Source organism: Lathamus discolor, chromosome 7, assembly GCF_037157495.1.
Source record: "Lathamus discolor isolate bLatDis1 chromosome 7, bLatDis1.hap1, whole genome shotgun sequence".
Classification (NCBI taxonomy): Eukaryota; Metazoa; Chordata; class Aves; order Psittaciformes; family Psittacidae; genus Lathamus; species Lathamus discolor.
Genome location: NC_088890.1, coordinates 17,160,700 through 17,186,348, shown reverse-complemented (window position 1 = coordinate 17,186,348; position 25,649 = coordinate 17,160,700). Strand labels below are relative to the sequence as shown.

At 50.6% G+C, this 25,649-nt stretch overlaps 2 protein-coding genes across 7 annotated transcripts in view; one reads left to right on the top strand and one right to left on the bottom strand.

The window, feature by feature from the left end:
* The window catches only part of CFAP20DC (CFAP20 domain containing), an 83,848-nt gene extending 66,640 nt beyond the window's left edge, over positions 1 to 17,208 (bottom strand). For 2 of the 5 annotated variants that reach the window (XM_065687425.1, XM_065687423.1), the window contains exon 1: positions 1,207 to 1,346. Coding sequence is in view for 4 of the 5 variants with exons in the window: in XM_065687423.1 (XP_065543495.1) it covers positions 1,207 to 1,329 (123 nt within the window). In the remaining variant the exon portion in view is untranslated. Of the gene's footprint in view, positions 1 to 1,206; positions 1,347 to 1,473; positions 1,699 to 3,465; positions 3,657 to 4,841; positions 6,887 to 8,162; positions 8,364 to 17,137 lie in introns of those variants that run through there. The other 3 variants (XM_065687420.1, XM_065687422.1, XM_065687421.1) reach the window with 3 other exon arrangements.
* FAM3D (FAM3 metabolism regulating signaling molecule D) lies at positions 3,179 to 8,663 on the top strand. Of its 2 annotated transcripts, XM_065687433.1 has the most exons (10): positions 3,179 to 3,528; positions 4,045 to 4,111; positions 4,867 to 4,974; positions 5,166 to 5,186; positions 5,816 to 5,939; positions 6,185 to 6,243; positions 6,608 to 6,658; positions 7,945 to 8,029; positions 8,173 to 8,299; positions 8,479 to 8,663. In XM_065687433.1, exons 2-10 carry the CDS (start codon positions 4,099 to 4,101, stop codon positions 8,566 to 8,568), a joined length of 678 nt encoding a protein of 225 aa, XP_065543505.1. In that variant the 5' UTR covers positions 3,179 to 3,528; positions 4,045 to 4,098; the 3' UTR covers positions 8,569 to 8,663. The 2 variants fall into 2 exon arrangements, with proteins under 2 accessions (XP_065543505.1, XP_065543506.1); XM_065687434.1 differs by lacking the exon at positions 6,608 to 6,658.
* Positions 17,209 to 25,649: the final 8,441 nt, after the last annotated feature.

The following is a 25,649-nucleotide window of genomic DNA, read 5'->3' as shown; positions in this document are numbered from 1 at the left end:
CACTGCTGAGAAAGCTTGTTAGGGACCAGGTCTTGCTGCCCATACAGCACCAGTATTGAGTCAGGCAGAGGTCTGAGAAAGCAGACTAGATGGAAAGATAGGAAGACACAAGGTACCAAGTGCTTTCTGGTAGAAAGCAGTTTTCTGGTCAGCACAAAACCTCCAACATGACAACAAAAGCAACTGTGTCTCCCAACAATTTCACACTCAGAGCATCCAGGGCTTGGCTGCACAGAGGGAAAGCAGATAAATAAGCTGGAGAGCTGAAGAATGTTCTAGCATGCGACTCTCTGACTACCAGGACACCTCCTAATGCACTGACCAGGAGCCCTCAGGGTGCTGGCATCCAGGGCTTTGCTAACTGCCAAAAAACACATTTCAGGTCCTTCCACACATATAATCACCAAAACCAGAACCTTTCACCATAACTGCCCAGTGAAGGGACTACAGCATGGTCCACGCTTTCCCTTTCAGCCCCAGGAAGCACCTCTACCCAGCAGACAGCTTGCTGCCATCCCTGAACACCAGCACTTGTGTCCCTCCTTTTGCCCTGGGGTTTTGGCACGAGTCACTTTGGTACCTGTAATCTACAGCACAGGGATCCCCACCAAGCTACCAGCTGCTTTCCTATGCTAGAGGGGATGCAATCCCCAACATCTCATCACTGCTGCAGCTCTTGATGCACTGCTTGGGCAGACATTGCTGGAGAGGCAATGTCATAATGATTTATCTTTGGACTCAGAGAGCCAGACAAGTGGCCACCAATGACAAATAAAAGAGCAAGAGAGAGAATGTGTGGTTGTGGATGTGTGCAGCACCTCTAAGTGTCACATCGCACCTTGGCTGCAGTCCTGCTCCTAGACAGGGCTCAGCATCCCTGCCTGCCACCGCCGTGCATCCCGTTTTGCTTCTGTTTCAGGATCAGGGCCTCACTGCGATTGACTATTGGCTGGCACTGGGGGCAGTTTCACTGTGAGGCCGCTCCAGCCATTTGGCAGATGCAGCAGCTGGCCAAGAGCTTTTATGAGCTGAGGAATTCATAAGCCCTCTGACAAACAGCTCTCTTCCATTGCATAACTCAAAGCTCAGTCAGATTGTCTCCTTTTGTGACTAAAAATGGCATTATAGCATCTTCCATTCTGTCCATCCCTGGACACAGGGTGGATGTGCTCCCACCCAACACGAGCCCCTCTTATGCACCCCTACCTTCATTTTTGCAGGAAACCCCTCACTTTTGGAGGGGTACTCACTGGGTGTGGGCACTGGTGACATCTGGCAGTGACCCTCTTCAGAGCCACATCCCCACATCACACCAAAATGCTGTTTCATTCATGGCCAGGGACCTGCTGGGAAAGAGAGGGATGTGTGAGGCTGAAAAGCAGCAAAAATATCCCAAACCCAACAAAGGGAGAAGTTTCTGGGGAAGACAAATGAAGTTTTCCTGCAGTGCTGGGAAGAAACAGGAACATTCACCTACTGCATCCCGGAAAACCTCCCTGCAAAGGCAGGGATCTGCCTGGGTTTCTTCTTGGCAGCATTAACTCAGTGCTGCCAAGCGGCACTTTAATCCCAAGCAGACCCAGGGTGGAGCCTTTGCTTTACAACACCACAGACCCCTTTATCAATATTTGTCTGAGAACCTTCTTGTTCCTGGAACGGTTTTTAAGCAAATAGATTTCAGGTTTATTGGACAAGTAACTGCCTATCACCCACCATGGTTCCTTCCCTTCTCCTGCATGTTACCCTCTTGTATATGCCAAAGCAGAGTCATCTTTTTTCCCAGCACAGCTGGAGGGGGTGGAGGAGGGAAGAGAAAATCAATCCAAACAATTGAAAGAGAACAGAAATCCCAGGTCAGGGCTACCCTCCTGTAATGCATTCAGGTTCCAGGAACTTGGAACTTCACCCAGTAAATTTTACCTGGGATTAAGGTGAAGATAAAAAGCCCAAATAAATACACGACTTCCCTAAAGCACTCCTGTTTGTAGGTTTATTTTTCCATTTCCTTCACAATGAAATCACTTTCTGCGTAAAGCAAACACAAGTTTGGCAGAGAGCACTGTGCAACAGGCCCTGGTGAGGCCAGTGTCACCTGCAGCAGTGGGGACCAAACAGGGACAGTTTTGCAAACCCAATGGAGTTTTGCTCCTCTCACTGTGTCCAAGTCACAGCCCAGGTCCAAACCCTCACCAGCTCCAGGCTCTGCTCATTGTGTTTGAGAGGAATGGCAGCTGCAGAAGCTCCAAAAGCAAAGTGATACCAATTCTGAAGCCTTTGGAACTTACCAGGGGGATGTTAAGGACAGCTCTTCTGCACCTACCACACCCATCACCAGATCAGGCACCGGGCTGGGGGACCCTGGCATGGGAGAGACTCATTGCATTAAAATAGCAAAACTTCATGCTGAAAGGAGCAAAATGCAAGAGCCCAGATCCAGCCACGGGCAGTGTTTGCCCTCCAAAACCTTTCAACTGTCCGGTTGCAGGTCTGTGGCTCTTCCACCAGCTCAGTGAAATAGGCTTGTTCATGCCAGCTCCAGTATCAGTTTAAAACTCATTTCTGGGATGCCATGCCAGGGGCTGGAATAGGCCAGGATAAGGTGGTGAGAGGAAGGGCTGTGGGCATTGAGAGCCCTGTGTCACCTCCTGCAGAGAGATCCCTGCTCATGGCTGCCTTCCTGGTGGAATAGCTACAGTGAAGAGAAGTGAGATGCTGCTGGGAAGGAAGTGTGCTTGGCTGATACACTATCAAGAACACGTTGCTGTGATACACAAGAGTACACAAATACCTTCCAAGGCTTCCTTTAAAAGGCAGATAAGCCAAGAGGCCATTCCACCGTGGGAAGCTGCTAGCTCCCTGCTGGAGTGGCTTTGGCAGCTCCTCCTTGCCACAGGCTCACAGTGGAGGGTTCCGCAGGGAGCAGTGCAGGCTCCAGGCGATGGAGACATCCCTGCAGGGATGTCATTCTGACCTGGCACCAGCCACCCTGGCCCACTGCAAACTCCCTTTGGGGGTCTCAGGCCAAGCAGAAAAACTTTCCTCCTGCAATGCAGATCACTGTCATCTTGCTTTTCAAAGCTAAAAGCTCCATAGGATGGTGCTGCAGCTTCCCCCAGGGTGCAGAGGAATCCAAAGGGCAGCATTTCCCAAGGGTGCTGAGAGGGAATGCTGGGTGAATCAGGGGCCACATCAGCTCTCCTGAGCTCAAGCCCTGGGAGGTAACCCAGAGCAGGGCTGGGCAGGAAGCAAAGCTCTTCTCTTTTTCCTCATGATGCAGTAACCTGAAATCAGCTTTCAGCCCAGCCCTGCTACAACCCAGTGCTCCTTATTTATCCTTCAAACAGGAAAAGCAACTCTCAGCATAGCTCTTCTACAAATTCTCTATGACAAGCCTCACTGAAGGGCTCCTTTCATTAACATGAGGCTCTTTAACCCTAAGCACACATCTCACATGTGACAGTTTACCTTAGGACGCCAGTGGAGTTCCCAGGACGAACATTCATCAGGCTGCAGTTCCGAATTTCAAAGGTAGGAGCATAATCCCAGCACTAAGGAGGTGCCAGCCACATACATCAAGGTGGCAGCAGAAGTGGGGGGACAGATGTGCTCACTCAGGTAGGAAACAGCTCACACTCCAAGTTCCAACCACTCACCATCTGTGTGGGTGAAGACACTGCACAATTTGGGCAAGTGGAAATACTTCCATTCCAAGTCAGGAATCCCCAAACCTGGCTGCTCTGCCCAGCCCTGCCCTTCTTCCCTTCCCTTTCCGAAGGGACAAGCTTATTCCCCTGACTGGGCAAAGCGAAATCACATTTTGTCCTCGGATGGCATTTTGCAGCCCCTAATATTTGAAACCTACTTTGCATCATCCCAGAAGGAAATGCACCAAAACCATAATCAGAGATAGGCTCCTTGAGCTCATCACTATCAGCAGAATAGAAAAGGATATGAAACAGGAGCACACAGGGCAGCAGAGTCATGCTTTGGTGGGTTTTGGTGGGTTACAGGAATGCTTTACGCTATTTCATTCTATTTCCTCAGGGTAACTTGTGACTTTTGGCCACCCCCTTGGCTGTGCTTTCTCTCCCCATCACTATGCGGACGGCAGGTAAGGAGCGAGACAGGTTTACTCTTCTCTGACCATTTTTCTACAGTACGTTAGACCTGCTTCTCATTTACATGACCCCTTCCAAGCCCATGTATACCCTGACCTTCCCCTGCCAGAAGCATGGGAAAGAGCCTTTGTATAAGCATCAGGTTTTTCAGCTTCGTGAAGATTTCAGGCTGTTGTGTTTTTCCCAGTGAAACCCTCTGCAGCTGGAAAGAGACGGCTATTGAGATGTTCCTGGTTGCTTAAGAGCCATTCAGCTGCACTATAAGTGTATTTTTCTACTCTCTTTCCATGCAGGACTGGAACGTTTTGCTCTGATGACTGCTGTTTTAAAGCTAAATGTCAATCACATTTGTGTTAGCAGCTGCTTGGCTGTAGCTAGTGACTAATTGGGAGATAGCAGCCTTCCCAGTGCTGGGAACGTAGGAAATACTTGGATTTAAATAGCATTCTGACTAATTATCAGATTTACTTTGATGCAGAGAGAAATATGAATAGTGCCTCCCAGTAGAAGGGTAATATCTATCTGAGCATTGCCACATGCTCTAGAGATATTAATTAAGAGATCAGAGTCCTTTTAGAGGAGGCAGGAAGGAGTGTTAGCTGCATTCCCACACCACACAAGCACTGGCTGTCACTCTATGCCTGGCAACCTGGGGATACACAGACTAAGTCCCCAAGAAGCCAGAGGGATCCTCTGGTCCACAACCCATGCTGCTGCACTCACCTGGCTCCTCTCACACCCCTCGCAGGCCTGATTCGATACTTGGCCGTGTTCTTCACACTGCTGGGCACATGGTTCATCCTGCAGACGTACTTCGATCAGAGCTGGAAAGCCATCAGCCTGAGGAGTTGGATTGGTGAGGCTCTGCATGTCTCCAACCAGGTCTGGAGGGAGGATGCAGGAAGATGCACCAGGATGGGTGGCTTAAGTGGTGCTTGCAGCCACAGAGAGCAGTTTTGGAGACTTTGTGCCTGAACAGCTGCTCCTGGCTTGTGGAAGAGCCAGCAGCTCCCCACCATGTCTAACCTTCCTGCTTGGTACCCACAGGTGCCATGGACAAGCCCCGCAGTGAGTACCACTGCTCTCGACTACATCTCCATCACACAAGACTGCTTCAGGCCCACGAGTGATAGTAAAAGGGTGATAACTGCCCTCAAGAGCCCTTTTCCCAAGGCAAAAATCCCACCCTCCCAAACACTGGGGAATTTCGCTATTGCACACAACAGTGGTGTCTTTGGCTGGCTCTGCGAGCACACAATCCTTAATGTGATCCCTAGCAGAAACACCCCTGGGCCACAGGCTACATCAGGAAGCAGGTCATGGGCCCATCTGGGTGACTTGACACAGGTCCCTACCATAGCCAAGAATGGGAAAGCTCCAGGCAGAAAATCCCTAAGGGGCTGGCCTTGAATGAGCACCAGGCCAATTGAATTAGCCCTGCCATCCCATTGCTAACACCAAGCAGCACCCAGTGCCCCAGCCAGCTTGTCCCACACCCCCAAAGCACCATAAACCTTAAAGAAGCTGGTCCCAACCCCAAGACAAGCCTCCTTCATGCAAGAAACTGGTCCAGGTGTTGCCCCACCATAGTATGTTATGGTGCCACAGTGCCAGCCCTTCTCAGCCCCTTGGGGACATGGCTTATGTCCCCCCATAGAGCCAACACCATGGCTTGTAGCTCTGCTTCCCCCTCACAGGCAAGCAGCTGCCTCAGCACAAGTGTGGGAACCTTAAGAGCTGCCCCCAGAACCATTTTGCCTTCAAGATCATCAGTGGCGCCGCAAATGTGGTGGGACCCTCCATCTGCTTCGATGACGTGGTGTAAGCAGCACATGGCAGGGATGAGGCAGCCATGGGTGGACTTGAACAGGGCAAGTGGCCTCTGCCAAGCACATCAGTGGCCATCACAGGCATTTGTGTTTAAAAAGAAATTAGGAAGTAGTTTTCGTTGCTACACTTCTGGGTATGTTTTGCTGTCTACGGTCACTTTGCCCCATTAGTTTTACTGGCTCCAGCATCTCCAGGGCATCCCTCTACTTACTGATCCTCTCTGCTTTCCCTTCCAGCCTCATGAGCAGTGTGAAAAACAACATTGGCAGAGGCTTGAACATCGCTTTGGTGAATGGTGAGTTGTGTGGACACTAACCCCCATCTCCCCATAGCCAAAATCCATTTTTCCCCCAGGAGCAGACTGACCACTGGGTCCCAATCCCAGGCACTGTAGCCAAGGTAAAAGTCCATCAGTCCAGCGTTGCACAGGGTGCACAGCCACAGTTACAGCTGCAAGCAGTGCCAGCAAGATGGGAACAAACCCATGGGCATCATGCACTTGAACTGTCAAACAACATATTGGCCATCACAGCAAATATAACACATTGAGGGAAAAGCAGAGTATTTTACAGCAGGAACCCCAAGCTGGTGGCCAGGCAAAGCCTGGAGCCACCCCAGCATGATCCCACTGTGCTCTGTTCTGAGTTTTAACCTTTCAGGAACCAATGGGCAGCTCCTGACAGCTGACACGTTCGACATGTACTCTGGAGGTAAGCACAGTCACTTTGCTGCTCCGTGGTTGCCAGCCAGGGCTCACACCAGCGGTGCTGGCTGTTCAGGCTGCTCCTCTGTGGTGTATTTAATGATCGAGTCTAGTGGACTTTGACCAGAATTGCCAGCTTGGGCACTGAAAGCTCAGCAGTCCCTGAGGCTGGAGTCCTCATAATACATCTGCATCCAAGATTGGCTTCTCACTCCTTTTACATGCACATAATAGCCTGAAAAACATAATTCCACTAAACTGAATACACCAGGGCACTTAAAACCTGAGAGAGGCTACTTTCTGAAACCAGGTAGTTACACTGATCTTGAGATTTTGCAACTTTCAACTCAGTTTTCTAATGCTGGGGGTGGCTGAGCAGCAGCTTGTTTCCCTGCCTTTCATAGGAGGGTAAATAAGGAGCCTGGGACACAGTAGGAGAGAAGTAGCTCCCTGCCCCAGCCAGGCAGATGGAGCAGAGCCTTGTGGCAGCAAAGACCGTGTCCCTTCACCTGCCAGCTTTAAACAACCTTTCTACCAGCAAGAAGATGCTCAGAGCAGGAACAGCCCCTGCTCACAGCCCACCTGGCACTGCCGTGCAGGATGCTGTAAATCCCAACATTGGTGCAAAGCTGTTACCAAACCTCTCCAGAGTTTTGGCAGAACATCTCAAAAATCACACGCTAAACCCACTCCATAGTGCTTTGATTTATCCTTTGAGCCTTCTCCAGAGCCAATCACCCTTCCTGCGTTTTGGTTTTGCAGCCTCCTATCTTGATAACTCCGGAGCTTTAAGGAGAAACAGCAGCATCATAGACTTCAAGCTGAATTTGCAAGCGAGATGTGTGTTGGGAGGCACTGGGAAGAAGGCAGTCAGGTCCTGTGCCACTAGATGGGGCACTGGACTCGAGCATCCTGTAGGTGAAGGATGAGGAATAAATCCTGCAGTACAGGGATGATAGCAGGGCAGGTAGCTCTGCAGGGAGCAGGTTCATTTCTTGCTATGGGAAGTAAATTTAAGTAACTGGATTTCACAGTGAGGAAAGTTTAGGAGTAAATTCCCCCTTGCAGTTGCTCCAACAGGAGGAAAGCACAAGCCTTGAGCACTGCAGGAAAGCCCTGGTGGGAACACAAGATGAGGAGTGCAGAGCCTGCCCTTCCCAAGCCTATGATCCCAAATCCTGGCTAGCACCAGCACAGTCAGGATTTCCCCCTGACCCAGAGGAGGTTCCCCAGCTGCCATGCAGCAGTCGCTGCTAAATTCCTTTCTCTTTGCCTAATGCTCTTCTCTCCCAGACATTAACAAACTGGACACTTTCCTCCAAGAGGTCAAGCACGGCACCATCGTGCTGGCAGCCAGCTACGATGACCCTGCCACAAAGTGAGTTTGGCCCCAGGGTCAACATGTTACTCCCCAAAAACCCACAGCTGGGGGGAGCTGGAGGTGCTGCTGCCAGCAGCCCGGAGGGGACCAGAGGGGATGCCCACTTGACACCACACTAACACCTTCTTACCCTCTTTCAGGATGAATGACAAGGTGCGGGCACATTTCATTGAGCTGGGCAGCAGCCACGTGAGCAAGCTGGGCTTCAGGGACAACTGGGTCTTCTTGGGAGCAAAAGGGTTGAAGAACAAGAGCCCCTTTGAAGAGGTGCATAGGTCTGCTCTGTCACCAGCTCTGAAGGCTTCCATCCTTTTCATAGCACCTCTCCTACCTGCCGGCAGAAGACAGGGGCCGGTGGTGTTATCCCATGCTTCTAGTCTTGCCCATTGCAAACTCACACTGTGCCACCAACCACCTCAGTCATTTTCTCTCTTTTTTCCCTTCAGTACGTCAAAAACAATAAGACGACAAACAAGTACGACGGCTGGCCTGAGCTGCTGGAGATGGAGGGCTGTGCACCCAGGAAGATGGATTAGCATCAAGTCCCAGCCTGCTATGGAGGGCAGTTTCCACCAGTCTCACAGAGACACCAGCCCCATCGTGGGGTCCCCAACCCCACTGACCCCAGCTCCCCAACTGCTTGGTCACACAGCCCAGCAGCAGCTCCCAGAAACTGGCTGTGTAGAGCTCAAGAGAGCTGTACAAGTGCCTTCAGAGCCTGAGGCTTCAGCCAAGCTGTCCTCATCTATGGGTCAATTCAGGGTATTTTATTTTTCGCTTATTAAACAAAAAACTGTAGAAAGTTTGCCCCATTTCTTCGGTAAGATTTCCAACTATAAACCAATACTTTCTCGTTTCCATTTTCAAGCCTAATCCATGCTTTTCCCTGCATGCCACATCCTCTGCACTAGCTGGGCATCAGCATCACCCATCTCACAGCAGTGCACATGTGTGCTCCCACCTCCCCAGCCCCACACAGCACGGGGCAAAGTCATCCCCGGGGATGCTCAGACCTTGGTGGGCTCCCCCTGGAGCCCCTGCCAACCCCCCACTGTCTCCTAGAGCCACAATAAGGCCAGAAGGCCTCAGGGACGCCTTGCAGCAATATAGGTTAATATTTGTAGACCAGAGCATTTCGTCCACGTGGTTGCATCTTTCCTGGGTTAAATCCAAGCTAAATCCTCCATAGCACATCCTCAAAGGTCAGGATAATGCCAGAGATGTCCCAACCTGACTTTACCCTCAGTTTCTCAGGCAGTTGTAGTTGTGCAGCATAGCCAATAGGTGGCAGCCTTTTACCAGGAGAGCCGGAGTCAGCATCAGCCTGGAGAGACTCAGCACATCCAGGCTGACACCCCCCTGCAGGTACCCTCGTACCTCCGGGAGCTGCTCCCCACCCCAGGGCTGGATGACACTGCAGGGCCAGCAAAGCCCTGCAGACCTCCTTCCATAGTGAAGGAAGCTGGGGAGAAAGAAGAGGGAAAGGTGGAAGATCCCTTCCAGACAGCTTCTGAACTAAGCCAGGGAAAGCTCATCTGATCCCACAAGGTTCCTCTCTGCTTGTTTGGATGGGGAAAGGAAGAATGCTGCTGCGCATATGCTGAGGCGATCCTTGGGAAGCATCTGCTCCTCACTCATGTCTGGATGCCTTCACCCAAGCACCGTCTGTACCCAAACCCTCCCTGAGCTCCAGCACTGCAGAGATCAGGTGAGTTATGTAGCTGATGGCTCAGGTTTATCTGTCATCATGGACAGGGACAAATTTGCATCATCCACAGACTTCAATTTCCTATGATTATATCTGGGGTTTCCTCATTTTTTAAAGCAGAGGGTAGAGAACTTCTGCTGGAGCACTGGGAGCTGTGCAGGGTAACAGGTTGTCCTGCACAGCCCTTTGTGCCTCTAACAGCAGGGTTTGCCCCAGCACAGCCTTTAAAGGCAGTTCACATCAGTCATCAAAAAGTTAGATCTCCACAGGGGAACATAACAAGCGAGGAGCACTGGCAGGATACGGCCAAGAAAAATCACATCCTTACAAATGAAACCCTGCATCCAAACCCCAGTACCACCACCCAAAAACAGCGACGCAACCAGTTTTCCCTAAACAAGAAAAAATATCTAAATGAAAGTATAACACCTCTAAGAACTTCCAGTGCCAAAACTGAAATAAAAAGCCCAGAACAACCACCATAGAGGAATCCCCCAATAGCTGTAGTATTTTATCCCACCTTCTCCTCCTGTGCTCTCAACATTCACCTCATCACACCTAGGGAAGCCTCTGCCGTACATTGATCCCTAAATCTGCTGCAACAGCAGCGCTTAATCCCAAACGCTGAATCATCCCTACCCATGGCAGCAGCGAGAAACAACACAAGGCAGCAGACACAACAGCCCTCACATCACACAGCCCTGCCAGCAGAAATATGCCAACTATTTTAAGCCCCCTCAAAGGATCTAGATTCACTCCTAAGCCAAACTGAAAACAGCCCAAGAGCTGCATGGTGTAAACCAGGGCACAGCGTCAGCTACAGGCCCTTTCAGCCACAGGAAACTCTTCCCAGCCTTTTGCAATGCACATTAGAACTCTGGTTTAAAGCCAAAAAAGGGAGATGCGTGTTTCAGCATGCTACAGGCTGTTCAAACTAGCTCTGAATCACAGAGCTATTACAAAGGTACATCACTGTTGTCAAATAGCGAGAGCTAAAAGTGCAATCGCTGCGCAGGGACCTCAATCAGCAGCCAGTGTTTTGAGCAGCAATTCCTGCCAAAGCCACTGTGTCCTGATAAAGTGGAGCTATTCAAAAGTCCACAATCTGGGAAGCTTCAGGATAAAATATAACGTGCTCATGTTTTAAAAGGGTCTGAAAAGGGTGGCGGGTGCAGGGACAGCAATGCCCAACTGCAGGTTTTTAGTGCCTTGGCATTTTGGAAGCTGTTTTACTCCAGAGACAGGCACCTACACAGCTGGTTTCCACCAGGCAGTGTCCCCCAGAGACTTCAAGCACAAGCCCTGACCTGACGCAGCTCCAGGTAACCTGGGCTCAGCTGGGGACCATGGTGTGCTGCAGCACTGCAGCAGCAAACGGGCAGCATGGGGTATTGATAGCAACAAAGTTTGCTGAATCCAGTGCTGCAACAGGAGGCAAGAGCCAAGATGCAGACGGGGTAACCTTCCTTTAATTTGGGGGTACATATTCATTGTGGCAAAGCACCAAAGGAGTAGCTAGGAAGGATGCCACAGGCATGGACTGACAGGTGCTGTGACCCCACAGCCGGGCAAATCCGCATCCTGTGACATCTTGCCCTGTCAAGTGCAATTACTATAATCTTCCACAGCCTCTCAAAATACAGATCCCAGCTTAGAAATCAGGCATCCACAGCCTGAAAGCTGCCTTTGTGCCCGGGCAGAGCCTGGGCGCGAGCCAGCCGTTAGGTGCATGAAGAAAATGAGTTCTCCACGTGCTGGGAGAAGGGAGGAAAAGCAAGCTTTCCCACTCGACCCCACTGCAGACAGGCTGGATTTCACCCGTGTCTCTCCACAGCAGGCACCGAGGAGCCGGGAGCTGCACAGCCACGCATTCCCACAGGAATAACAGGGGCCAGTGATCACGGAGAGCTGGGTGTCCTGCACCCCGGGTGAACAGAGCACAGCTGACACGTCGGACCATGGGGGCAGCTCATGGGAAGAAGGTAACGGGGCAGTTATATTCAGGGATGTTGGAGCAGTGGCGGGATGATGGAGACAGCACCATCTGCTCACATAGTGCTTGTTTTGCCACTAGGGCAGCTGATGGCAGTGAGGAATTAAGAGGGAAAGGACCCACTCCTGGGTGTGGGTTGTAACTCGTCAGGGCTGGATTAATTGTACCTGATGGGCTGAGCATCAGGGCTCTCAGGACAACAAGGAGGGGATCAGAGCACTGCACTGGGACAGGGAAAGTTTGGCTTTCTTGGAAGGAATAGCAGGCTTGCCGTGAGCATATCCAGCAGCCTGCAGACTGTTGCCCACAGATGCAGTGCAGAGTGAGCACCAAGTATTTCTTGGCCTGTGATTGCCACCATCTCCCTCCTGGGACAGGGAGGAGCTGGTTCACACAGCACCCATGAGCATCTTCCTCTCCTCCAAATCCCCCAGGAAGAGCGGTCAAACAGCTCTGAAAGGAAACAGGGCTTTATGGAGTCAGAGCCATGCTGAGACAGCTAGAGATGGTTGTGCTTAGGATGCTGGTTGATGTCATTTTGCTTTCACATCTGATGACCTCAGTGCTAGAGATGCATCAGCACTCTTCAGTTGTGATGCCCTGATCAGGTATTAGACTTCTGTAGCTTGTCTCGCAGTTTAAAGAGAAACACACTCGTGCACTACACTAGGTCATTAACTTCTACTGCAATGAGGACAGCAGTGACCCTTTGCCCCAGGAGGGACCCTACATGCACAGCTGAGCATGGTCTGTGGCCTTCAGAGCCATAGGCTCATCCAGGCCTTTTGGAAGCTTGCAGACTTGCTGGGCTTTCTCCCAAAACCAGAGCTAGACACTGCCTCAGGTGAAATACTCATAAAAGCAACCCACTGGCCAGTATTATCAGCTCTCAGAAGGAAATCAGGACTGATGTGGGACTAGTAAACATTTATCTATTTTTCTGGACCTCAGAAAAGTGCCAGGTGCTCCCAGCCAGCCCCCGGCTTCTTCTACACCCATTTGAGATGCTGATGCTGCACTGGATCCAGCACACAGGGAACCACAGTTGTTCCTGTTGCTCAGGGCTACAGCAGCACACCAAGGAGGAGCCACACTGCCCATAACAAATCCCAGACCTTTGCTCACATGGCCATGACCTTCAGGCCTCAGCACATTTGTACAGGCATTACTGAAAGCAAGGAATAAGCTGGTTAGGCCAGGGTTGTCTCAGTGCCACCCAGTTCAGCCCTGCTGCATACAAGGCCATCTATGTCAGCATCCCGACCCTGAGACCAGATGGTTCATGGACAGCTTTCCCCACTGCTCCCTCTTTCTGAAAGGATGGGATCCTATCACAACCCAGCACTGAATGGCCTGGCTTTGAAACACTCCCAGAAGCTCAGGATCTCCCATTGCACCAGCTTGCTGGCAGCTCCAGAAAGCACCAAAACAGTTTTACTTCTATGGGCATCAAAAAGCCAGAGATTTCACCCCAATTTCAGCCTCCCAAATGTTCTCTGGGTCAACAAAAGCCTGTGCTACCACCCAGCTGGCTCGGAGCAGGGATTTCTGACTGGCAGCACTGGTCAGCGCTTTATTCTTAGGCTGAAGCTATGAGGGATGGAAACGAGACAACTCCTTCTGCTGCATTTCCAGGGTGGGCATGCACAGCAGGCTCCAGCCCTTCCCAAGGACAAAGTCAGGTCCAGGTGACAGGCAGGAAAGCTTTCCTTCCCCAGACCTTGCAGAACTAACATGGCTCAGGGTATAGGGAGCTGACAGCCATGACCCCATACACCAGCTACATCCTAGAGGACCCACATGAGAGCACAGAGCAGGAGGAAGGCTCAGCACCCCTCACCAGCCCTGCCTGCATTAGCAGTCTCAGCTGCACCCCTTTTAAGTTCATACCAGAGCAGCACTCCAAGAGGATTACAGTAGTGAATTGTGGAACACAAGGCAATTCCCAGCTCCACGACAAAAGGGACTAGAAAGGCTGCCAGCATGGCTCCAAAGACATTTCTACTTTCAAAAGCTGCAGCTGCTCCCAAACAACCTGTTCTGGTATCACCACTGCCTTGTGAGTCCAAGCCAATAGCAGGGCTCCGGCAAGACAGTCCCCTGCAGGGGTACCCTTTGCTTCAAGGCAAGGACTATGACAGGGACCGGTTCAGGGATGCTGCAACGCTGATGCCGATTCCTCTGCTCTGCAGAGCACCAGTCCCACTGGGCACAGGAATCCTGGTAACATGCTCTAACCACCGCAAGCCACTCTGCAAGTGCTCCCAGACACCCAGGCAGGTTGCAAGGGACCGTGTCTCCAGGCACCGGCACCTCTCCACTGATTTCCTCCCTGGTTCCTCAAGGCAGGGTTTGCACAGTAGCTGTTTCCCCAAGGAAAGCTCACTGTCCCCAAATTCCCAAGCATGTCAGTTTACAGTAATGTCAGATGAGCTGAGATTAGCCTTGCTACTGAGCAGGGAGCTTTGCTCTGCAAGTGCTTTACAACAAGAGGCAGCATGCCAGTGCCAGAGAGAGAGGCTCTATTTGTTCAGGCAAACCACAGTACCTGGCTGCCCATGCTGAGAACTGGGGCTTTGAGAGCATCCTTTAGAATTCATCTGAGCATCACAGGATAGGACCAGCATTTCTGGGAGCTGCTGGTGGGATTTCCTCACAAACAAACCTCACCCACTGGCAAGGGTTATCCCCACAGCCTTGCCAGAGACATGCTTTCGCCTGGTCTTTCACCCACCCTTCTCTTCAGCGTACAACAAGGGTGGTGGCTCAGGACACACACCATGTCCCTCAGCCACCCAGCGTGGCTGGTTCAGGCCACAGTCCCACTTCAGACCAACTTTGACTTCTGCCAAGTTGCTCCACCCACACACTTAACTGCAATTCACGGTTTTGTTACCGGCGATCTCATGTTATTCACACAGTAAGAGAGGTGAAGGCTGCAAAAACAAACACTTCTGTGCCAGAATGAAAAGCTCAAAAAAAAATTCCATGCAAAAGGGTGAGAAGGGGACTAATTATTTTGGTCTGCCCCTCATTAGTAGGAGGAGGCTCTCAAATAGGTAAATAAGTGCTATTGCCTTTTCAGCAGCTCTGCTGTGTGTAATAGTAGGGTAATGTTTCTATTAAGCATCTCTGTAGAAGACTTTGTCTGACTTAAATTTTGTCTGTCAGAAGGGTCTCAATCTTAAAAAGGCACCTGCCTGCTGCTGTAACAGGGCAGGGAGAGAATAAGAATTGAAAGTTGTGGTTTTTAGGGTTTTCCACCCATCCTGAAGGAGGCAGGAAACAGCAGTTGCTTTTTCCCCAGCATCACTTAGTGCTGAGCAAGGGACTCCCTTCCCCAGGCTCCCACACAGGTGAATACCCAAAAGCACACACCCCTTTCATGGAGCTAACCTTGACAGTTCAGCTCCAATACACCCTGCTTGGCATCACCCCAGCACCAGATACACACATGCAGGGAGCAGAGCTCCAAAATGCCAAGACAACATTTAAAGGAAAAATTTAAAAAATGTACATTATTAAATGAAAGATCCAGATTTACCAAAATGTTGTTTCTTAACATGCATGAGCTTAGAAGCTCTTATCCCATCTACAAAAGCCCTGGGCCCTTGTTTTGGAAAGCACAGGAGCAAGTAAGGCAAAACAAGAGGAGCCATGTCTGTGGCTGGCAAAGGAGAAGTTTATAATGAGAAAGAAAAGGGCTGTTTCATGCCTTGCAGCACAGCACGGGGAAAAACCTGCCATAAAGGGACCAGCACAGTGGCTGTCCTGATACAGGAACACTGATCACACAAGGCCAAAGGAGGCAGCCCCAGGACCTGTCATCACCAGCATCTTCCCTTTAGCTACTGGCACAAGCAGCAGCTGGAATTGAAATTGCTTCAAAAATCAGATGAGGAAGAAGTCCCAAATTGCTCCCAGAAGAGGTCACTGTGGAAAGACAAAGATGCATGAAGCACAGCAGCTTGTGATACCCAGGAGAGGCACCATGGTCCAGCAGCCCCTCTTACATGAGAGGGGATATTACAGGCTGGGATGCTGCAGCCCCATGGTGCTCCACAGACCTGCTGGCACAGGATGATGTTCCCGGCTTTTCCTGACAGCTATTTCAGAAGGCCGGTAGCCAGTGTCCCTGTGTCCTGCATTCAGCAGTAGCAGTCATTTTTCTCCTTCTTAGTAGCTGGTGCAGTGCTGTGGTTTTGACTTTCAGCCTGGGAACAGCGCTGATAACACCGATGGTTTCAGTTGCTGCTCAGTAATGTTTACTCTGACCAAGGACTTTCTGAGTCTCATGCTCTGCCAGGGAGGAGGGGAAGTCGGGAGGAAGCAGAGACAGGACACCTGACCCAAACTGACCAAAGAGGTATTCCATACCACAGCGCGTCTTGCCTAGGATGTAGAACTGGGGGCAGTTACCCAGAACTGCTTGGGTCAGGCTGGGTATCAGTCAACAGGTGGTGAGCAGTTGTATTCTCTTCCCTTGTTATTTCCCTTATCATTATTATTATTGGTGGTAGCAGCAGTGATTTGTGCTATACCTTAGTTACTGGGCTGCTCTTATCTCAAGCTGTGGGAGTTACATTCTTTCGGTTCTCCTCCCCATCCCTCTGGAAGCAGGAGGGGGGAGAGAGACTGCATGGCTGAATTCAAACCACGACACCCTGCCAGTTCTTTCAGGCATTCCTGTGCCCAGGCTGCTCAACAGCCCTTGAAGGGACCCTGCCTGTTCTGCTGCTGGAGCAGCAGCCATCCCCCCTCACTGGCCAGGGCTGCCACTCTGCTTTCAGCAAGAGGGGTCATGAATGCCAAAGCCCATAAGCAGAACAAGTCCTGCCGACAGCCACTGAATACCACCAGTTGTTTGGTGGCACTGGCCCTGGGAGCAAAGCCAGAACTCAGATGCTAATTGAGAACCAGAATGATTCAGTATCCTGGAGCATCACAATGCAGCCCGCACCAAGGTTTGGTTCAGAGGAACAGGAATGAGAGCTGATGACTTTACACAACAGGAAAACCCCCTTAAGTGCCTCATGAGAGTGGGGAGATCACTGATGAAAAACCCATTTCTGAGAAAAAATAACATGCCCTGAAAACAGCAACTCAGGCTCACAACACAGTAAACACTTGTAAGCTTTCTCATCTGTCTGACAAAACACAGCCTAGCATGGAAGAGCTGGGGCAGAACTGGTCCCAAAAAGGCCAGAGAAGCTTTCTAAGGCAACATTATTTTGCCTTTTCTTCAACACTTTGAAGTCACACAGCTGGTGACATCTGGGAACTCTGGTTAAACAGAGACATTGCTCCAGGCTTTTGTAGTTTTCAAAGAAAATAAAATGCTGCAGCATCTCATTACAGTAAGTTGCTCTAGCTCCTGGAAAGAGATCACAGTTTTATTTCTTACCTCTTTATCCCAAGTCTCAGCTCAGCACAGGTAAAACAGCTCCAGCACTTACTGTAACCCACTCCATACTTCCAAAAGAACTAATGCTCTGGTCCTGAGAGGGCTTATATGGACTCGGTGCAGGCGGGAACTAATTTGGACACAGCTGCTACAGTTTAAGGCTCTGTGTTTACCCACTGCTGCTTCCGCAGCTGCACTAGATCAGCAGCTTGTATGCTGCACCCTTTATCACAGTGCAAAACCAAGTGCCACGATACCCATACTGACTCTCTAGAGAGCTGATTTTGCCCTGAAGCAGCACAGGGGTGTGCACACAAGCACAGGACATGTAGTCACACCAGTCTGTGTGTGGGAAGCTGTGATACAGGGGTTTGATCTATGCTAAGGGTGCTGGGCAGGATGCAGATGCTGCCAGCCCCTCCAGAGGACGGGCAGAGGCTGGCCAGTACCAGCCAGTGCTGCCTGCATGGCTTCAAAGGAGCCATGGAAGAGTGCTCGGACTGAAGAGAGCTGCACAATGTCCTAATGGGAAGATCACTGCATAAGAAATGCAGCAGCTCCCAGGTCTGGGAAGGATCAGCATCCCTCAAATAAAAATGGATGAAAGCAATTAAAGGCTTCGCTGCTTTGCTCCTCTCCTGGGGGGCTTGTTCAAGTGGCACTTGCTGCCTCTTCGTGAACCCTGAGCCAACAGACATGCCTCATCTCTTCCTCCATTGCCTCCTCCATGAGCAGCCTGTGGTGGTGGGCAGCCTGGCAGGTAGCATCTCAGCCCAGGCAACAGCCAAACCTCCTGCCTTTTGGCCTCTTCCCTTTGAGGTCTGCTCCAGGACCTGGCTTGCTGCCAGGTGCAGGGAACAGACCACCCCACTTTGCCTCTCCAGCTGCTGCCAGAGGTGCCTAGGGAATTTCTGCCCTAAACCTCATCTTTGCAAGCTGAGGACCAATCCTAGTGACCCTGGGCAGATAAAGAGCACAACAAGGTTGTTGTCAGAAGAGTATATTTCGGATGCAGAACTATCCTTGGCCCCTGATGTAGTCCCTAGTTTTGAAATGGAGTAATGATGCCAATGCAGCCTGGCAGCTCTAGGACAGTGTGGGACACTGCCAGAAACAAATATTGTCCCCATAAGTCATGTGGCATAAGCCTCACTTTTGCAAAATACCTTTCTTCAAGGCACTTTAGAGTGTCTTAATGGTCCTTCTGCAGCATGACAGCAATTTGCTCCAAAACTGCTGAAGTGCTTTTGTGCCAGTGACTGATGTGCTTCCTATGTAGTCAGAAGCATGCCCAGGAACAGTGGAGTAGTCTTTCACATCACTAGTGGTACCACAGCTCCAGCACAGAGCAAAATATAAGCTCCTGAGACAGGTAAAGAGTGGTTTATCCATAGCAACAGCCTAACTATTGCTAACAACATGGAGGTGGGCGATGCAGATAAGGAGGGTGAGAATTTGGCTTTGTGCTGGCATGAACCAGCATTATGTGCTCTGCACATTGCTAAGGACCAGATAAAAAAGCACTGAACTGCAGGCAAGGATTTCCTTAGGACCAAGGGAGAACAGCAGGTCCATCGGCACCTGATGCTGATGGACGGGTGGATGCACTGCTCCAGTCTGTGCTGCAGAGCTGCAGAGCTGCCAAGAAGCATGCCCTTCACAGTGGGATGTCAGGCTTCACAGTCAGCTTGAATGCTGACAAATGAGCCTTGCACACCAGCTGCCGTGGGGCTGAGCCCTGACACTGATTGCTCTCATCAATGTGCAGCAAGTTTTTGACTGAGGTCTGGTGCATCGCGCTCCATCTCCCCATCCACAGGTCATCCCCTTGCAGCCAGGGAGCAGCTTCAGTGGGGCTCCCAGCCTCAAAGCTGACAGCTCCAGCGAGCTCCCCTTCCCATCCTGCTGCTTCCCTGCTTTAGCTGGTCTTTGTGCTTTGTTCTGGGCAGCCTGTGTGAAACCAGACTCAATTTTCCAGTGTTCATGGCCATGGGAGGGCTGTGCCAGCCCTGTTGCGAGGATCTGGGAGGAGAATGGCATTGGCGACAAAGACAGGCGGAGGTCAGCGCAGTGCTCATCTGCATCAGATTGTGTTTTCTTTATGAATAAAATAACACCAAGTGCTATTGGGATCATTTGCAATTTTCCACTTGACTAGGCAGCAAACTAGCCACCTGCCTGCTGCTCGCATAGAGCTGCAGTAACATGAGCCTGGTCCCGGATCCAGACCAACAGAGCCTGGTCTAGTTCTGAAAGCCTAAATTTACCAATTGATGCTGTCAGCCCAAGGCTGTTGGTTGCCCTTGAGAGAGTGGCCACGAGCATCCAGCCTCAGCTCTGCTTTAGCCCAAGAAGTGCTACAGAATTGTAGAGTTCAGAGGAGTTGTAATGAAATGTAACACCAATAACTTTATATTTCATAAAGTCCTTTGCAATATGATAGTGAAACCAGCTATGGTTGTGGCGAGGGATCAGGAGTAATACAAGATGACAGCTTCAATTGAAAACCTGCTCACCCTGGGGAAAATGTGCATGGAGGGATGGACAAGGGGGCCGGGGAGTGATTGGCCATATCTGGAGAATGGAGCAAGCTCTGGATGCTGTGACGTTTCAGAGACCCCATTCCGAACCCTTCCCATGACACAGGCAGCACCATGGCAGAAGATTTCACGGTTGCTGGCTTGGGAGCGCCAGGATATTCCTGGACACTGACTCCTGTGTGCCTGCCGGTCCTGATTGCAAAACCTGCCAAAATAAGTGTCCCATAATGAGCAGAGAATGTGCACAGTCGAGCTCCACAGGAAGCAGAGGAATACGCACAGTTGAGCTCCCTGCCAGGGAGTAACCCTCCCAAACCCATTGCTCTGCCGCTACAAGAGAGAGGAACCCCCAGTTTCTCACAACAGCCCCTATAACAGCTACATCATGACCACCACAGGGAAGGCAGAGCCAGCTCTGGAGGGAGGAGGGTGTTATACTGCCTTTTACAGCCCTCAAGATATAATGGAACTTCGTCCAAACTGCAGTACTTCTGTACTTCACTCCAGCCAAGGCCAGTGAGGAATTAGCAGTGCTATTAGGCAGTGGGACACGCTGCTGTCTTTCTGTCTTTAACAAGAAAGTGGTATCATCTCAGCAAACGTGCACCAGCTTGTTGAATCCAGTAAGCCACAACACCATACATGGGAAGACTTTGCAGCAGAACAATCGAGCTGACAGATTTTTGTGCACTGACATCACAGATGGGAAAAAGTCTCACTAATCTTCAAAAGTTTCTCCCAGTGGATGATTTCATCGAGGTCTCTGGATCAGTGCCAGCTGCTGCAGATGAGCACAGATAGACCAGAATTCCGCAAAAATGCAGCAGATTTGGGCAACACTTTAGACAGTATCTCAGCATCCTGGAGCATATAAGAGGTGTTTTCATACAGAGCACCAGGAGCAGCAAAAGGGTATTTGGGGCTAATTGTAAGCAGTGGTAGAGTTCAATTTGACTAACCTCTAAATCAAGTTTTGTGGGTTCTTCACGCACAGAAATGCTGGCTTTGATCTGCCAACCATCAATGCCTTGTTCCAGTCTGAACTTCTTCCAAAGCCTCCAGGTTAAAGCAATAAGATTATTCTAATCAATTGATGTGTTCATTTATTGAATACCCATGTCAGCAGCTGCTACGGCACCTTATGGACAAAGTGCCTTTCCTTGAGCCCATCAACACCCAAATATGTTGGGCAACTTCCAGTCCTGCTAATTGTGCCTCCCTCCCAAAACCAAGCCTGTGGGAGAGTCACATCCGTTTTCAGGCTGGGAGGCATTTTGTCCACTTTAATACCACTTTATCACTGTGATCTGATTGCAGCAATTTCTTGCCTAATTTATTATCTCAGACTTCAACTACAGTGCAATACAGATGCTATGATACTACACCTTAATGGCATCTGCACTGATCTGAACCTGCCTGAAACCATCCTTGTCACCCTTTCCGTGGCTCATGGTCTGACCATGCTGACAGCTAATCTCCCTAACTGCTTTCATCAAAGCACAAACGTGGTCCAAAATTACCAGCCATCAATTCTGCTACAAGTAAATATTAGGGTACCCACATGCAGGAGAAGTAACACTGATTAATGGTTTGTACATGGAGGCTGGCTTTTAGCTTGCACTCTCCAAGTGGGAAACTATGGAGGAGGATACCTGCTAAGAGCTGGTGGTACAAAGCAAAACTGCCTCCAGACATTTGGATCTCTTTGTTCAATGGAGTCAGGGCCAGGAACGGTCCTGCTGGGATATAATGATTTCCAGGATGTTTGGGAGTAACATAGAACAGTAAAAGTACAATATGAAACTACCTACTATTTATACTTCATGTTGCTTTGTTGCATTTAACCCCACTAATTCCAGCTCATGTTCTAGGTGCCCTTACTGTCATGGTCAAAGCAGGCTAGGGATCCCAGGACGAGCTGGTCTGCAGGTTGGAAGCAGTATCTATGCCCATAGGCAGTGTCTCCAGGATCCTTCCACTGTTGCTGAAGAAATTCCCTGGCATGGTTGCTGCTGGCACTGATGGAAGCACCAGGTGGACTTGGGGCAGGTCAAGCCCCAAGATGCCTGGATCAAGATGCCATCATCCCTCAAGATGCCTGGATCTGCCCTGCTCACCTGCAGAGGGGTGTAGTGTTACCATCCAGTGATAGATTTTATTACTACTTTTTACTCCTAGATGCAATCACACTGCACACAGAAGTCTTTTTCACATGGAAATGGGAAGGTTTTGGGAAATAACAGACATTTTCCACCCATTTACTGCAATACACCCTCCCCGTCTGTGACAAATGAAGTCCTCTGATTCCGTTACCCTCCCCAGCTGTCAAGGACAGAGTTCCATAACCCACTTTGTCCTGTGGAGAGCAGGCAAAAGTCTCTATCATCTGGGCAATCATTAACTGCCCCTTGTGAGCTGGGGAGGAGCAAGAAGCCATTCTGCTCTGCAAACACACTAATTGCTCGAGTGGAGATTAGCAGAAGTGTGTTTCCAGCCACCTCATGCCACGGAGGTGATGTGGTATCAGGGACCAGGCAGAGCTCTGACTAGCCTACATGCCCCCTGCCCTTGGCTTTGCCATCACCAAGGTCACCACCACAGTGCAACCAGAATAACTGAGGGGACTTGTATGAAGTTTGTGCTTGGGGCCACAAAGGGTGGGAGGGCAGGCTGGGCTGCCAGTCTCCATCACCACAAGCAGTGCCTCAGCCAACATCTAGCATTAACCCAGCAGGGGAAATGTTTAACCAGCCTCCAGGGCCTCCCTGAAGCAGGAGGTGAAGCCCCGTCTGCCTTCAAATCCCAGCTCTGGGTGACTTCAGCGGGGCCAGCATTTTGTCTGTGGATCAGGAGACTGGACATGACTGTCAGTGATGCTGCACGCCCAACCCTGTGCTGAGAGTGGAGATTTAATAAAGATACAGGCAGGCAGGGCCAGGCAGGGCTGTCTGCTCTGTAATTCACAGCTTGCATCCAGGCTCCTCGGCGCTTCGACCGGGTGGACAACAATCCCACGTTGGCGGCAGCTTTATCTCACTGTCAGTGCCTTCATGTAGTCTGGTGCATTACACAACCATGGAAAAGCCAGTATTTGTCTTGGGTACTCACTTGGCACACCTGGGGTTTTAAATACGCAGGAGACGTGTCTACACAAGAAAACTCTTGGTGCCACAGCAATTGGCTGGAGAAGTGACAGCCAGCAGCGAACATCACCAGCAAAGTAACCCAGCAACTAAAAGTCAATCTAACGTAGAGCCCCAGTAATGAGGAGCTGGCTGTGGGCTCCTCCAAAGCCATCTTCCTCAACCCAGCATTTCTTAATTAACTATACAGCCACCCATCAGTGACACTGCAGGTCCACATTCAGTACGATGAATGTTATTTTATCTTTACATGACATTGGATGAAAAAACACATCCCTTCCTCAAGCAGGACAGAGTCAAGGTCCCAAGAACTGAGTCCCCTGTAGCTATACGTGTCAGAGAGCCATGCTGGAGCTGTTCCAAAGCTGTGCCAGAGCTGCCCAGCTCATAGGGCAAGGGGGAATGGCTTTAACCAGACAGAGGGAGATTGAGATGAGCCCTTACGCAGAAGTTCTTTCCTGTGAGGGTGCTGAGGCGCTGGCGCAGGGTGCTCAGAGCAGCTGTGGCTGCCCCATCCCTGGCAGTGTTGAAAGCCAGGTTGGACAGGGCTTGGAGCAACCTGCTCTAGTGGAAGGTGTCCCTGCCCATGGCAGGGGGTTGGGACTGGATGAGCTTTAAGGTCCCTTCCAACACAAACCAGTCTGGGGTTCTATATTACCAGCTCCTGGCACTGGGACTCCCCTGGGATCACTCTTCTAGGGGTGATACCTCCAAACAAGACCCTATCTGCAAAACCCCTGCCACATTCAGAGCAACACAGGGACATGCTGGGCACAGCAGATGCAATGAGTGATGCTGGAATGAGCTCTCCATGTCACCTTCTCCTGGGACATGAAGCCACTGCATAAGAAACACGGGGGCAGTGAATGATGCAATTCCTTGTCTGCAGGAGCCACTTCAGATAAGTATCACTGAGCAATCAACTGTCTCCACACAGTAACCTTCAGGGAGCTACAGGGGGAATACAAAGGCTTTTTGTTGATCCCGAAGATTCAAAAGCACAGGGTGAAATTGCTTACCAATTCACACAGCGAAGAGAATTGCTGTGCAAGTAGCTCCTAGAAAAACAGCTTTGCCATGAAAAGTCCTCCAAGACAGGAGGATGTAAGCACACCACAAACCCACTTCCTTGCAGAGAGGAGCCCAGATGTGCAGCAAGCCAGGCACTAGTGTGTGTGTCAGACAGAAATATATCCATAAAATTTAGCTGGCTTTTTTCCATTGTATTTGACTCAGGCGACAGCAGCTGTTGATGGATCACAACCCTCTTCCACTCCCTCATCTACCAGCTACAACCACACTCAGGAGCTCAAAGCATGTTTAAATTGATGCTCTTTTCCCCCCTTTGACATGCCTTCAGTGAACTCACAATACCAGGTTTTGAGCTTTAGCTTGTTTAAAGGCAGTCCCAGGGAAGCAATATGGATGTACATCCATCTCTTTCAGTTCTAGATTGAGTCAAGGGTTTTTTGGAGTTTGCAGTGGGTAATGTGAGCAGAATCTGCACAGCCACAAAAAGCTCATGGGCTGCGAGGCAGGTTGCAGTTTGAGGAGACAAACTGCACAGCCTCCCCACTTCAAGCCCTCTCCTCCATCACATCCTTGATCTAGGGGCAAAAGCTGTGTGAGATCTTCAAAACCCTGCCTGTATCTATCCCACAGGTGGTTGGATTGGGCTGACCGTGCTTGTGCAAGCACATGCAGGCACGCACCACACACGCTGGGGAATGCAGACCAGCCTGCCTCTCATCTCCTGCATCTGAGGCAATTAAATTTAGCAGCTCCTGGTCAGGAAATTAAAAATAATTATAATTTTTCAAAGTCTCCTGCATTTCATCTGCTGTAACAGAGCAATACCTGCACAGTCCTTTCCCATTTCTGTCTTGTCTTTTCTTCCAGAAAGAATACTCCCTTCAGCCCAAGTGTCCAAGTGTGAGCAGGAAGCCCAGGAGCAGTGGCTCAGGTGAGTGCCATCAGCCCTGGCTGCCCCATGGAGGGCTTTGCAAGAAGAGTTGGGAGAGGCTGGGCTTCTCTTCACACCCAGCGCTGCTGAGTCCTTGGCTGGAAAACACAGCTGGGAAGAGGGAAAATGCTGGGATGTGGAGAGGAGCAAAATGTGGAGAGGTGAAAATAAGTGAATAAGCACCCCCACACACACCTGTGGCAGCCTCGGCTCATTCTCCAGATCTTCACAGGGCTGGAAGCATCAGGCCAGGACATGATTGTGATGGTGTGTGCACCCATGGGTGCTGCAGCATGTGAATGTGGCTGGGTACCATGGCAGTGCCCCCAGCTTCCCTTTTCCTCTCGGTGGAAATGGTTTCATCCCATCCCTGCCCACCTCCTGAGGCCAAAACACTGGTCATCTGTAGACTGGCACAGGGTGACCTGGGCAGAACTGGACTGCAGCACCCACCTAAGAGCCAAAAGGTGCTGCTGGGGTGGTTTAACTCCTCCTCCTCCACCAGTTTTGCAGCCTCTGTTTTCACAGGCCATGGCAATTCAGGGACAGTAAACGTGATACCTCCAGCCACAGCAGGGATGGGGACAAGATGCCCAATGCTGCATCTCAGCAGGGTGAGATCTGGCAGAGTGATGCAGCAGCATCACACAGCCCTGGTGCCACCAGGATGCCTGTAACCCCACTCAGGGGCTGCTGCTCCCCCTGCATCCCCTTCCTTATGGGGTGCAGCCACTGCTCCCCCTGGACCTGCAGCAGTTGGAAGATGACAGGGTGTTGCAACACACCAGGGAATGATCACGATAACTGGAGCGGTTGCCCCGGTGCCAGGCTTGGCTGTTGCAGTGGTTGCTAAAGAGTGTGGGCGT

Coding starts and splice junctions, on each gene's coding strand:
- FAM3D (XM_065687433.1), top strand. Junction 5,940..6,184: donor ATCTGCTTCGATGACGTGGT/GTAAGCAGCACA, acceptor TTTCCCTTCCAG/CCTCATGAGCAGTGTGAAAA. Junction 8,300..8,478: donor ACAAGAGCCCCTTTGAAGAG/GTGCATAGGTCT, acceptor TTTTCCCTTCAG/TACGTCAAAAACAATAAGAC.